Source organism: Xenopus laevis, chromosome 7S, assembly GCF_017654675.1.
Source record: "Xenopus laevis strain J_2021 chromosome 7S, Xenopus_laevis_v10.1, whole genome shotgun sequence".
Lineage (NCBI taxonomy): Eukaryota > Metazoa > Chordata > Amphibia > Anura > Pipidae > Xenopus > Xenopus laevis.
In genome coordinates this window covers 98,276,153-98,291,652 of record NC_054384.1, presented here as the reverse complement: position 1 = coordinate 98,291,652, position 15,500 = coordinate 98,276,153, and the positions used below count along the sequence as shown (strand labels likewise).

General features: G+C 41.9%; 1 protein-coding gene across 3 annotated transcripts in view; it reads left to right on the top strand.

The window, feature by feature from the left end:
• The window catches only part of LOC108697262 (myosin-binding protein C, fast-type), a 70,608-nt gene extending 60,940 nt beyond the window's left edge, over positions 1 to 9,668 (top strand). For all 3 annotated transcript variants that reach the window (XM_041571606.1, XM_041571605.1, XM_041571604.1), the window contains 3 exons: positions 455 to 641; positions 8,306 to 8,349; positions 8,539 to 9,668. In XM_041571606.1, coding sequence (XP_041427540.1) covers positions 455 to 641; positions 8,306 to 8,316 — 198 coding nt within the window. In that variant the 3' untranslated portion in view covers positions 8,317 to 8,349; positions 8,539 to 9,668. The remainder of the gene's footprint in view (positions 1 to 454; positions 642 to 8,305; positions 8,350 to 8,538) is intronic.
• The last annotated feature ends 5,832 nt before the right edge of the window (positions 9,669 to 15,500 follow it).

Genomic DNA, 15,500 nt, shown 5'->3' with positions numbered 1-15,500 from the left:
AAAAATCTGGCTCGGGCTCCAACAAGTTGGAAAAAAAAACCATGTGGCCAGGGCCCCTACAAGTTATAAGAAAAAAAAAAAAACCTTCAATTTCGCCTCCTACGACACTTTATATACCTGCCACTATTTTGTCCAAATGCATTTAAGTCAATGGGCTTCCAAATAATTTTGACGCGCAACAATTTTTATGCGTGTGACTATTCTGACGTGCGCCCAAATTTTTTTGACGCAACGTATTTTACACTGACAAATTTTCTTAGCAGTTTTGCAAATTTATTCACCAACGACGAAACGCAGAAATTTGCCGTAAATTCATGCCTGCCAAATGTATTCGCCCATCACTAGTCGGCCCTGCTTGGATACCACATGGGAAATTTGGCTACAGTACAGCTATGTAATGGCACTGAGAGATTTTGATGATGCTTATGGCTCTTGTTCCTCATTCCTCTTGCAGCCTAAAGTTGTCTGGATGAAAAATAAAGTAGAAATTAGAGATGATCCCAAATTCCTCATGAAACACAACCAAGGTGTCCTTACCCTGAATATCCGTAAGCCAAGCCCCTTTGATGGTGGAACCTACACCTGCAAGGCCGTCAATGAATTGGGAGAAGCCGAGGTGGTCTGCAAGCTGGAAGTCAGAGGTAAAGCTCCACCTCTATTCATCACTAGCCTCAATAATATTGTAGTATGAAATACGCTACCTGTTGTGTTCACTGAAAAAATATCTATAGTTTTGTATGTTTGTTCTTTGTACAGAATGCTTGGGACCCAGGGTTTTCCAAAAAAATTAATGGGTCACCATACCTTGAAGGGGGTGTTCACCTTCAAGTTAACGTTTTGCTATGTTATAGAATGGCCAGTTTTAAGCAACGTTTTGATTGATCTTCATTATAGTTTTTGCCTTCTTCCTCTGACTCTTTCCAGCTTTGAAATGGGGTCGCTGACCCCATCCAAAAAACAAATGATTTGTAAGGCTACAAATTGTAGCTACTTTTTATTACTCATCTTTCTATTCAGGCTTCTCCTAATCATATTCCAGCCTCTTATTCAAATGAATGAATGTTTGTTGGGTTAATATGGACCCTAAGCAACTAGATTGCAGAAATTGCAAACTGAAGAGCTGCTAAAGAAAAAGATATATAAATGAAAAACCACAAATAATTTAGAATGAATGTAAACCAACTGAAAAGTATATCAGACTATCACTCGCCACATAATACTAAAAGTTAACTTAAAGGTGAACAATCCTTTTAAGTCTGTTAAAAATCATTTACATATGAAATAATCCCAATAGGGTTGTTTTTCCATCGATATGGAATCATGTATCTTAGTTACAGTCAAGTACAAGGTACTGTTTTATGCTTTATTTTTAAGGAAATCTTTGGTAAAAATTTTAATTATTCACTTAAAATGGGAGATGCCCTTTCTGTAATTCAGAGCTGTCTGGATAAAGGGCTTTTGGATAAGGGATCCCATACCTGTATAAAAAAAAGTGCAAAGCCACTGCAGGAGGAGGAGAAATAACAAGATCGGCTTTGGTGAGATTAGTCGTCCATCGACAAATCTCTTCTTCTTCGGGGCAACTAATCTCCCCAAACTGCCTCCCGCCCTCTAGAATGTAAATCGCTGTTGGGATGGCAATCAGTTCACATCATTTTCCGAAGTTGCCTCGCGAGGAAACCTATGGCGACTTCGGTAAACGAAGCACTCTGAGTGCCATCCCATCCGCAATTTAGATTCTAGCCGATGGGAGGCAATTCTGGGAGATTAGTCACCCCGAAGAAGGTCGATTTATCGCTGGGCGACTAGAGCTCCCGAATCCCATGTGTCTCTGCCCTTATCTGTAAGCTTGAGACAATAGCAGCAGTTAGATGAATAAAGCAAATCCAGTTTCCATGCACAGCTAAGGAACAATATGCATCTGTGAGGTGCAGGATTGTTTGACTGTGACATATGGAATGGGGTATTGGACTACTGCATGTACCATAAATACATTTTGTATACCATAACACATGATGCCCACTGAAATCGTAACTGCTGCCCTTTATGGCATAGAGTTGTGTTCTGTTCTGTTACACATCCAGTCACTCCAGCCTTTATACATTACATTTTTGGCTAACTAACCATATTAGAAACATTTTTTTATTTTGCACATACTATCTATTTACCCAGTTTTTATTTTTACACTGAACTGTTCCTTTCAAAATTCTAAGACACTACATGGAAAATTGGAAATATAACTTATTAGCAATAGGCCGAATCTGGCCTTTTAATTTACACCAATTTATCTCATTTCCAAGAGAATTTTCTTTTTGCATTCTTGACGTGGATTACACAATGGAGTTGCCCTTAATTTTGCCAACTGTGCCATCTTGTGGTTATTTGCCTGCCCTGCAAGGTTCAGTATCTATTGGATGTAATTGCTTCCCTGGATACTATACAGTTAACATGAGCCTGAGGCTGTCAAATGTGATCTTCCACAGGGATCAGCAGTTATTTCAGTGGAAGCATGTGATTCCGGAGCGCCTCTTCCTTTACTTCATATATGACAAATGACATCTGGCTTGGAAAAAGGCTACACAAACAAGGGAAGATTTCACTGAAAATATCTTGCATTTTCACAACATTCCCTGCATTTTTAAGCACACGGATGATACACATTCTATATCAAGATTTTTTATTTGTTAAATGAATTCAACCTCAAACTGGTGGAACAAATTGATCTTCTAAAGTTTTTGAATAGTTCTGAACAATTACATTTTGTAGTTGAACGGGAGCAAATTATATCCTGAGAATCCTTCTAAAGGAATAAAGATAACAGGGTTTAATATGTACTACTGGGTGCAAGCGTTATGTTCACTAAGTGGGACAAAATGATCAACAACTTGTGCCAGGTACATTAGCAGAACTACTACATACTGCAATCTTATGCCAACTGCACTTTTACTAGTGCACAATTTTGCTAATATAACCTTGTTAATACAGATAAGGGGTGTCCAAGGGTTGCAAAGTGTCACTCCTTAACCTTAACTATCTACAGTTACACCATCTTATCATCTTATCCACATTACTGTACCAGAGATAGACACCATCTCACTTATCCCACTGTTACTATAGGCACCATCTCTCCCTACTATACCTGCTATCCCACACTCACACTCGCTTCCCAGAGACTATTATCCACTGTTACTATAGACACCATCTCTCCCTACTATACCTGCTATCCCACAGTCACACTCCCTTCCCAGAGACTATTATCCACTGTTACTATAGGCACAATCTCTCCCTACTATACCTGCTATCCCACAGTCACACTCCCTTCCCAGAGACTATTATCCACTGTTACTATAGGCACCATCTCTCCCTACTATACCTGCTATCTCACAGTCACACTCCCTTCCCAGAGACTATTATCCCACTGTTACTATAGACACCATCTCTCCCTACTATACCTGCTATCCCACAGTCACACTCCCTTCCCAGAGACTATTATCCACTGTTACTATAGACACCATCTCTCCCTACTATACCTGCTATCCCACAGTCACACTCCCTTCCCAGAGACTATTATCCACTGTTACTATAGGCACCATCTCTCCCTACTATACCTGCTATCCCACACTCACACTCGCTTCCCAGAGACTATTATCCACTGTTACTATAGACACCATCTCTCCCTACTATACCTGCTATCCCACAGTCACACTCCCTTCCCAGAGACTATTATCCACTGTTACTATAGGCACAATCTCTCCCTACTATACCTGCTATCCCACAGTCACACTCCCTTCCCAGAGACTATTATCCACTGTTACTATAGGCACCATCTCTCCCTACTATACCTGCTATCTCACAGTCACACTCCCTTCCCAGAGACTATTATCCCACTGTTACTATAGACACCATCTCTCCCTACTATACCTGCTATCCCACAGTCACACTCCCTTCCCAGAGACTATTATCCACTGTTACTATAGACACCATCTCTCCCTACTATACCTGCTATCCCACAGTCACACTCCCTTCCCAGAGACTATTATCCACTGTTACTATAGGCACCATCTCTCCCTACTATACCTGCTATCCCACAGTCACACTCCCTTCCCAGAGACTATTATCCACTGTTACTATAGGCACCATCTCTCCCTACTATACCTGATATCCCACAGTCACACTCCCTTCCCAGAGACTATTATCACACTGTTACTATAGACACCATCTCTCCCTACTATACCTGCTATCCCACAGTCACACTCCCTTCCCAGAGACTATTATCCCACTGTTACTATAGGCACCATCTCTCCCTACTATACCTGCTATCCCACAGTCACACTCCCTTCCCAGAGACTATTATACACTGTTACTATAGACACCATCTCTCCCTACTATACCTGCTATCCCACAGTCACACTCCCTTCCCAGAGACTATTATCCACTGTTACTATAGACACCATCTCTCCCTACTATACCTGCTATCCCACAGTCACACTCCCTTCCCAGAGACTATTATCCACTGTTACTATAGGCACCATCTCTCCCTACTATACCTGCTATCTCACAGTCACACTCCCTTCCCAGAGACTATTATCCCACTGTTACTATAGGCACCATCTCTCCCTACTATACCTGCTATCCCACAGTCACACTCCCTTCCCAGAGACTATTATACACTGTTACTATAGACACCATCTCTCCCTACTATACCTGCTATCCCACAGTCACACTCCCTTCCCAGAGACTATTATCCACTGTTACTATAGACACCATCTCTCCCTACTATACCTGCTATCCCACAGTCACACTCCCTTCCCAGAGACTATTATCCACTGTTACTATAGGCACCATCTCTCCCTACTATACCTGCTATCTCACAGTCACACTCCCTTCCCAGAGACTATTATCCCACTGTTACTATAGACACCATCTCTCCCTACTATACCTGCTATCCCACAGTCACACTCCCTTCCCAGAGACTATTATCCACTGTTACTATAGACACCATCTCTCCCTACTATACCTGCTATCCCACAGTCACACTCCCTTCCCAGAGACTATTATCCACTGTTACTATAGGCACCATCTCTCCCTACTATACCTGCTATCCCACAGTCACACTCCCTTCCCAGAGACTATTATCCACTGTTACTATAGGCACCATCTCTCCCTACTATACCTGCTATCCCACAGTCACACTCCCTTCCCAGAGACTATTATCACACTGTTACTATAAACACCATCTCTCCCTACTATACCTGCTATCCCACAGTCACACTCCCTTCCCAGAGACTATTATCCCACTGTTACTATAGGCACCATCTCTCCCTACTATACCTGCTATCCCACAGTCACACTCCCTTCCCAGAGACTATTATACACTGTTACTATAGACACCATCTCTCCCTACTATACCTGCTATCCCACAGTCACACTCCCTTCCCAGAGACTATTATCCACTGTTACTATAGACACCATCTCTCCCTACTATACCTGCTATCCCACAGTCACACTCCCTTCCCAGAGACTATTATCCACTGTTACTATAGACACCATCTCTCCCTACTATACCTGCTATCCCACAGTCACACTCCCTTCCCAGAGACTATTATCCACTGTTACTATAGGCACCATCTCTCCCTACTATACCTGCTATCTCACAGTCACACTCCCTTCCCAGAGACTATTATCCCACTGTTACTATAGGCACCATCTCTCCCTACTATACCTGCTATCCCACAGTCACACTCCCTTCCCAGAGACTATTATCCACTGTTACTATAGACACCATCTCTCCCTACTATACCTGCTATCCCACAGTCACACTCCCTTCCCAGAGACTATTATCCACTGTTACTATAGGCACCATCTCTCCCTACTATACCTGATATCCCACAGTCACACTCCCTTCCCAGAGACTATTATCACACTGTTACTATAGACACCATCTCTCCCTACTATACCTGCTATCCCACAGTCACACTCCCTTCCCAGAGACTATTATCCCACTGTTACTATAGGCACCATCTCTCCCTACTATACCTGCTATCCCACAGTCACACTCCCTTCCCAGAGACTATTATACACTGTTACTATAGACACCATCTCTCCCTACTATACCTGCTATCCCACAGTCACACTCCCTTCCCAGAGACTATTATCCACTGTTACTATAGACACCATCTCTCCCTACTATACCTGCTATCCCACAGTCACACTCCCTTCCCAGAGACTATTATCCACTGTTACTATAGGCACCATCTCTCCCTACTATACCTGCTATCTCACAGTCACACTCCCTTCCCAGAGACTATTATCCCACTGTTACTATAGGCACCATCTCTCCCTACTATACCTGCTATCCCACAGTCACACTCCCTTCCCAGAGACTATTATACACTGTTACTATAGACACCATCTCTCCCTACTATACCTGCTATCCCACAGTCACACTCCCTTCCCAGAGACTATTATCCACTGTTACTATAGACACCATCTCTCCCTACTATACCTGCTATCCCACAGTCACACTCCCTTCCCAGAGACTATTATCCACTGTTACTATAGGCACCATCTCTCCCTACTATACCTGCTATCTCACAGTCACACTCCCTTCCCAGAGACTATTATCCCACTGTTACTATAGACACCATCTCTCCCTACTATACCTGCTATCCCACAGTCACACTCCCTTCCCAGAGACTATTATCCACTGTTACTATAGACACCATCTCTCCCTACTATACCTGCTATCCCACAGTCACACTCCCTTCCCAGAGACTATTATCCACTGTTACTATAGGCACCATCTCTCCCTACTATACCTGCTATCCCACAGTCACACTCCCTTCCCAGAGACTATTATCCACTGTTACTATAGGCACCATCTCTCCCTACTATACCTGCTATCCCACAGTCACACTCCCTTCCCAGAGACTATTATCACACTGTTACTATAAACACCATCTCTCCCTACTATACCTGCTATCCCACAGTCACACTCCCTTCCCAGAGACTATTATCCCACTGTTACTATAGGCACCATCTCTCCCTACTATACCTGCTATCCCACAGTCACACTCCCTTCCCAGAGACTATTATACACTGTTACTATAGACACCATCTCTCCCTACTATACCTGCTATCCCACAGTCACACTCCCTTCCCAGAGACTATTATCCACTGTTACTATAGACACCATCTCTCCCTACTATACCTGCTATCCCACAGTCACACTCCCTTCCCAGAGACTATTATCCACTGTTACTATAGACACCATCTCTCCCTACTATACCTGCTATCCCACAGTCACACTCCCTTCCCAGAGACTATTATCCACTGTTACTATAGGCACCATCTCTCCCTACTATACCTGCTATCTCACAGTCACACTCCCTTCCCAGAGACTATTATCCCACTGTTACTATAGGCACCATCTCTCCCTACTATACCTGCTATCCCACAGTCACACTCCCTTCCCAGAGACTATTATCCACTGTTACTATAGACACCATCTCTCCCTACTATACCTGCTATCCCACAGTCACACTCCCTTCCCAGAGACTATTATCCACTGTTACTATAGGCACCATCTCTCCCTACTATACCTGCTATCCCACAGTCACACTCCCTTCCCAGAGACTATTATCCACTGTTACTATAGACACCATCTCTCCCTACTATACCTGCTATCCCACAGTCACACTCCCTTCCCAGAGACTATTATCCACTGTTACTATAGACACCATCTCTCCCTACTATACCTGCTATCCCACAGTCACACTCCCTTCCCAGAGACTATTATCCACTGTTACTATAGACACCATCTCTCCCTACTATACCTGCTATCCCACAGTCACACTCCCTTCCCAGAGACTATTATCCCACTGTTACTATAGACACCATCTCTCCCTACTATACCTGCTATCCCACAGTCACACTCCCTTCCCAGAGACTATTATCCACTGTTACTATAGACACCATCTCTCCCTACTATACCTGCTATCCCACAGTCACACTCCCTTCCCAGAGACTATTATCCCACTGTTACTATAGGCACCATCTCTCCCTACTATACCCCTTATCCCACAGCACAATATATCTTTTTATGAGCATATCCTTCCGAATGAAAGCGATAAAACCCAAGCCAGTGTGAACTGGATTAAAGTGTTCAGTATTCTTTTTTTAAATATCATCAGTGTTCACTAGATATGTTGTTATGCATTCCAGGCATAATCTAATCATGCTGTTAAAAGATGAATTTTTGAAAAAAAGTAACCCCCTTCAAACTATTTTGTCTATTTCATTACAGTTCCCCAGTAACCAAGGCTGTGTTCATATGAATAACAAGTGACAGTAAGTATTAAGCTGGAATTTGTCTGTTGTTGTCTTGTCATCTTTTTCTAGTGACAATTTGGAAAACCTCTAGCCACCCCATTGTTTCAAGGCAGACAGTGTTCTGAAGTTATAGTCATGGATAATAATAATATCTTAATTCAAATATTTATGTATTTGTACTCACATTTGCTTCTTGCTTTTGTTCAGCATTGCAGGTTTTGGATGAGTTAGCTGCTGTTTAACTCCATCATGTCATCGATGGAAATGAGACTTGTCTCCACCTGTTTGTATGTGATTTATGCTTCCTCCATTGCGCATCTATGTGTGCTTGTAGACTTGGGCACATGAGAGATTATTGTGACAACCCGTGGATTATCTCCCTTTCTGTTTCCTTTAATTCTTATGTTGTTGAAGGGTCTGGCTAAATGCAAACATGCTATGCGCACAACAGGATCAAAGTAGGATCATAGCCCCTGCTTGCTTAGAAACAATGATATTTACAGGTTTATTATCATTTGGAATATAGAAACTCTACACATAAAAAAACAAGATGCTTTGTAGCCCTATGCTATGCTTACAGAAGCTGATTTATGAACATACGTGCTAAATTGCACCAGTGCAGTTACCCCTAGCAACCAATAAGATCTCTGCTTTTATTTCGCTACTTGTAGGTAGCTAATGCCAAGTACACTTGTGCCATTAGAGCCATATGAGGCCTATAGTCTTGCCATTTAATGGGTATATCATCATTATCCTTGTATTACTTCTTGGGAAGCAAAGTGCACAGTCATATTAATTGGAATTAATAATCCAGGTAACCATTAGTGTTTTTAATTAATTTGTTGAGACTAACACCAGGGGTGTTATCAGAAGCATATAAATGTACTTACATAGATAATCTGTTAAAGTAAAATGTATGGTAGAACCTAGACACAAGAGAAAAGTGCATTAAAATGGCTACAATCTGTGTCATGCTCAGCTTCATAAATAGTTGTCTTAACTGCCTATAAAGAAAAGGGAGATGTACATGGAGTTCATGTTAACCTGGGTTCCTTAATGCTCTATGAAGCTGACATGCTCACTTCGATTAAGTCATCCTATATCAGGACTATTCAGCTGGAAGTCCTATGGCCACCTCCAACCCTCCACAAAATGTTGATGTCCCTTATCTTGGCGGAGAGTAGCCTCCACTCATGAGATATAAATGTGGAGTACAGTTGTCCTGCCATGTGGAATGAGTTGGCTAGCCCTGACCCCCATCAACATTTCTTTAAAGGGATTCTGTCATGATATTTTTTTTCTAAATTAAATTGTTTCACTGCAAATAATTCACTCTACCACGTAAACTTTGATTCCTAACCCAACAAGTGTATTTTTTAAATTGTAATATTGGTGTGTAGGTGCATCTCAGGTTATTTTGCCTGGTCATGTGCTTTCAGAAAGAGCCAGCACTTTAGGATGGAACTGCTTTCTGGCAGGCTGTTGTTTCTCCTACTAAATGTAACTGAATGAGTCGCAGTGGGACATGGATTTTACTATTGAGTTATTATATCTACCAGGGAGCTGTTATCTTGTTACCTTCTTATTGTTCTGCTGATGGGCTGCTGGGGTGGATGGAGGGGGTGATATCACTCCAACTTGCAGTACAGCAGTAAAGAGTAACTGAAGTCTATCAAAGCACAAGTCACATGACTGGAGACACCTGGGAAACTGACAATATAACTAGTCCCGTGTCAGATTTTAAAATTAAATATAAAAAAATCTATTAGCTTTTTTGAAAAATAGATTTCAGTGCATAATTGTGCTGGAACAGCACTATTAACCAATGCATTTTTAATTATTTTTTTTTTTACCTTGACAGTATCCCTTTAAGTTAAAATAGCATAGTAGCAAGGCCAGGACAAACACTGTTGGCTTGTATCACTATGACACAGATGGTCACACATGTGTTGACATGAGACTGGCAACTGGAAACGCTACAAATGAAAGTGAAAAGTATGACTTGGTCAGCAGCAGATGTTCAAGGGATGGGTTAGAAGTGTAATTTATAATTTATAATGCAACGCTTTCAATAGGAAATCTGTATTAGTTAACTGACTGGCATTTGCTTATTTGTGAATTGGTTTGTCTGACATTATCAGACATTTTTTGGTTGGCTACACGTTAAAGGGAAGATTTTCAGTCACCCAATGGGCTAAGATCATTCTACTATAGTGTAATGTTCTGGTTGCTTGCCATTGAAATACACGGCCCCAGTAATTCTTCCACATTGTCCCTGCCATCAGTTAAATTGTCCCAGAGATTTATCACTTAATATCGGCTCTACTTTGAGTCATAGACTGCACTGCTCATTGGGATTTTTTTTTCAGGAGCCATATTACTCATCTGAAATGTATGCTGTAATGCTATAAATGTCTGTCAATAAAACCTCATCTGGATTCTGTGTGCCTCTTTCTTCATCGGAAGCCTGGAAAGAGAGGCCGCTGTGTTTATATCACATCATGTCACAGGTAACAGAGATGTCATTGTTATGGAAACAAAGGGTAACTAAGAGGACAGAGAACAGTCTATCTCGTGCAAACAGCAAGCTCACAAGAACCTGGCTGATTTGATTAGATACAATTATGGTTTAAAGGTGACATAAGGCACATGCTAATAATTGCCTCATTTCTGTCATCTCTAAACTGCCATCTCTACATGAACCTTGCAGCACATGCACGGCTGTTTCTTGTATGTACATAAGAAAAATCACGTGCGTAGAGGCGGGTTGGTCTGTGCATGGGCATATACAACATTTTCTATGTGTTTCACAATTTGCAGGGTGCACTGATACCATGACTGGCGTGTGCGCATATCCGAGAACACAGTTTAAAGTATAGGGAAATGTATAAAAAGGAAGGTTCACTTTTACATTGATGATTTCATAGTTATGTAACGCTTTCTTGGGCTATTCAGCACACAGTTAAATGTTCAGCTAGTGTATGAGCATGGGTTACACTGCGACTTACACAAGAGGGCTAGGGCCTTCGCCAAGTGGAAGCTGTCCCTTTAAGATGTAGTGGAACTACACAACACAGGCAGTTAAATATGTTATAAATGGATAGAATGGACGCCAGGAGGTTCTTAGTAAAACAAAAGAGTTGGATTTATTGTAGACAAGGCACAATAAAGGTGACCACAGGTTTACTCACGCAGGAGTTGGTGCAGATATAGCATATCACAGAGGAGGAAGGATAGCAGAATGATGATGCAGCATGATGTAGAGTGTAGACTGTCACTTCCATAGTCAAATAGTCTAGAAGAATATCTCATTCCAAAAGACCGATATACGAGTGAGGGGATCGGGATCAATCAGGGGGCAGGCAGTCCACTGCTAACCTAGATTCCCTATCACTGAGTTCCCTGCTCTAAAGGCAAACAATAAGCCTTTGGGAAGCTACTCCTTGCTATTATCCTTGATGGAGCACACAGCTGCTCATGCTACATAAAGCTGACTATCTCTCTCCCCTAGAGAGACTGTAACAGGTCTGCCCTAATGATAGCAAATTCTTGTTCAAAGGGTTGCCTGGTCCCCGACTTAAGCACAAGGTACAGGTCCCTTTGGGGTAGATGGCTTTACTGGGGCCTTGGTGATCCCAGGCTCAATGGTAAACACGTAGCCTTGAAAACACAGGAGCCAAAGAGGAAGAGGCTCCTGCACAACACTATACAGCAGTGTGGCAGGAAGTGTTATTACACCCTTTGTCCTATAGCTGTAGCTGTTACACTTTACTGTCATAAGGGCTTGTGCCCAATAACAAAATCTATAAGAAACTACAAAGAAAGGTGATTAACTCTATAGGGAATAGCAGATCCTATAGGTCCCTACAGTTACATAGTTCAATCTGGTTGAAAACCAAATTCTATCAAGTTTAAACAATCCAAATGAAACCCAGCATCCAAATATATACACTTTGACACTGATCCCTCCATACACTCACATAATTGATATATACCCATATCTATACTAACGTTAGAGTTTAGTATCACAATAGCCTTTGATATTATGTCTCTCCAAGAAATCATCCAAGCCATTCTTAAAGGCATTAACTGAATCAGCATCACAACATCACCCGGCAGTGCATTCCCCAACCTCAATGTCCTGACTGTGAAAAAACACCTACGTTGCTTCAAATGAAAGTTCTTTTCTTCTAGTCTGAAGGGGAGGCCTCTGGTACGGTGATCCTCTTTATGAGTAAAAAGGTTCCCTGCTATTTGTCTATAATGTCCTCTAATGTACTTGTGTAGTAATGTCCTCTCTCAATCGTTTATTTTTTCAGCAAAAACAACCTCAACCTTGACAGTCTACCGTAATAATCAAAAGGAACAGTAACACCAAAAAATGAAAGTAATTTAAAAGTAATGAAAATATCATGTAGTGTTACCCTGCACTGGTAAATCTGATGTGTTTGCTTCAGAAACACTTCGATAGTTTATATAAACAAGCTGCTGTGTAGCATTGGTGGAAATTGAAAATTCTATATCACACAGATTAAATAGTGGATAACAGATAACACCATTATGTTCTACAGAGCTTATCTGCTATCTGCTGTGTAACCTGAGCCTTTTATCAGTGGAATGGCTGCCCCAGTGGCGTAACTACCAGGGGTGCAAAGGGTTCGACTGCAACAGAGTCCATGGCCCCTGCAACCCTGGTGGGGCCCAGGCTGAGCTAAGAAGTGAGATGTTTCTGCAGCCTCAGCTGTATGGAGAAAAGCCAGGGCTGCATCTGATTATGTCACGGAAGGGGCGGGCCTTTATCGGTTCCTTCAGTCTTCCTCATTGGTACAGCTGCTGCCCCTGTGAGATTAAACCTCCAACTGCTAAGAGAAGGGACCCAAAAACACCTCTATGTAGCTCACTTTCTGCCCCCACAGGGTTCCAACCCCCCCTCTACCCGACAGTCTGTGGGTGTAGTGGCAAATTCTATAGATTAGTTGGCAAGTCCCTACATTTTGCCCCTTCTTCCAAGCGGATTGATAGAGGCAACTCACAAAGCACGTGGTGAGATATTTATCTGCACACAATGCTCTGAGTTCTAACCAATCGCATGAGAAAACATTTCCTTTATCCAGCTCTCACACTGGTCTAGAGATTTCATTGTATCTTGTGGGGGGCGATAATGTGCAACTGAAGAGTCAGATATGCTGTGACACTAAAGCTGGCCACAGACCACGATCTTCTTGGTACGATTGTACGATCGTACGAATTTACCATCAACTAAAAAGACCAATTTGCCAGGAAAACAAAGGGGAGCTGCCTGCTTGGCCCTGCAAACAAAGATAGATTGCACTGGGACTGACAAAGATTTTTTCGACCTGGCCGATCAATTTCCTGACAGATGTCGGCCGAAAAATCGTAAGATGTACGATCGTTCGAATCCCACTAACCTCACGATAATTTTGAAGCATTGGTCGGACTTCCCTAAAATCGGTCGTTCGGCAAGAAGAATCGTTGCGTCTATGGGAAGCTTAAGGGTCAGACTGTCAGCACCAGTTATTACTGAGGAGAGAGATAGGATTAGGGATTAGAGATTGTCAGAACTAAGACATACAATATAACTAGTACAGTCACAGTATAGATTGGAGTTGATTAGTGTGTCTGAGTCTGTGTGTGCCTCGGTGTGTGTGTATACCCGTGCCTGTGTGTACCTGAGTCAGTTTGTGCCTGAGTGTATGTGTGGCTAAGTCTGAGTGTGCCTGAGTGTGTCTGAGTGTTGTTGCCATTATTGCAGATTGTGACTGCATAAAGAGAACATGATCAAAAATGTCATGTGGAAGAAGTGGAGAGAAAATGAAAGCAGCAAAAGGAGGTATATTAGGGTAAGTCCACACTGGGCGTCTAATAGCCTCGTCTTTGCGACGACCAATCTCCCCAAACGCCTTCCCTGACTCCCTGCGCCGGCTTAAAAAGAAAAAACGCCGGCACTAATCACACGTGGCGGTTCGTTTTCAGAAGTCGCCCGAAGTTGCCTCAGTAAACTTCGGGCGACTTCGAAAAAACAAATTGACAAAATTGATAAAAATAAAAAAATGATAAAAATTGGCCAAATAAAAAGTCAAAAATAACTGCAAATAATACTTGTCTACATCCCACTGCGCAGATTAAAAAAACATCATACTAAAAAATTATGATGACATTCTAACTATGACATTGTTTACATTTTTCCTTTTTGTGCACAGCTGTACCCAAATATTAAATGGTTGACATGCAAAAATATTAAGGCCAGTGATAAGGGGAGCAAGGCAGGTGCAACCCATCCCTTTGCCACTCCGTAAGGTTCAATGTACTAAGTGTTGAGGAGCGAGCTGGAAATACAGATGGGAAGGGCCAAGGCCAACATAAACCATAGTTCTTCAGTGTGAAACGGAATGTTATCAGGGACTTAAAATAACTAAATACAAAACCAAAATATTATGGGGTGGAGCCACCAAACTGCTACCAGCAGTAAAATTAATACATTCTATTCCGTACTCTCATTTGTTGTCACTTGTAATTACACTTGCTTGTTGGAATTCCTTTGTGCGCACAATTGATTTTGTGGAGTGCCTGGTTCCGTTCTGTGAACAGAACTGGTTTTGTAATCCAGACAAACAGCATGCATAAGCTGCGGAATGTTTCAGTGGCACAACAAGGTCTGAGGAGCAACTATGTGCCGGGCTTTATTTATAGCTTTTAATAATCAGGCTGTTTCATAATAATTCTGATGAGAAGAGAAAAGATTATAAATTCTAATGATTGCTGGATAATTAATATGTTGGTAATAGGAACAGTAGGGTTGTATAATGCATAATTATCTTTGCTTTACCTAATTATTGTTGTTCGGTTAATATTATCTAATTACAATTATCTAAGGAGCTTAAATTAGTGGATTACCTGCGCTTCCAACCTCTTATTCCCATGAGGGTTGTCACTTTTTCTAGAAAATAATACTGACCTGTATTTTTTTTTTATAATTCTTTCCTATTAATAACATTGGTGTCAAACATCGTTTATGCCGGCCAGGTGACAACCCTAATTCCCAGCGACGTTCCCATGTTTATATCTGCTGTCTTTCTATGTATCTACCTCTGGTGGGTGCTGTATAAATAGACAATGTCGGACTGGGGTGTCCGGTCTGCCCCACACCC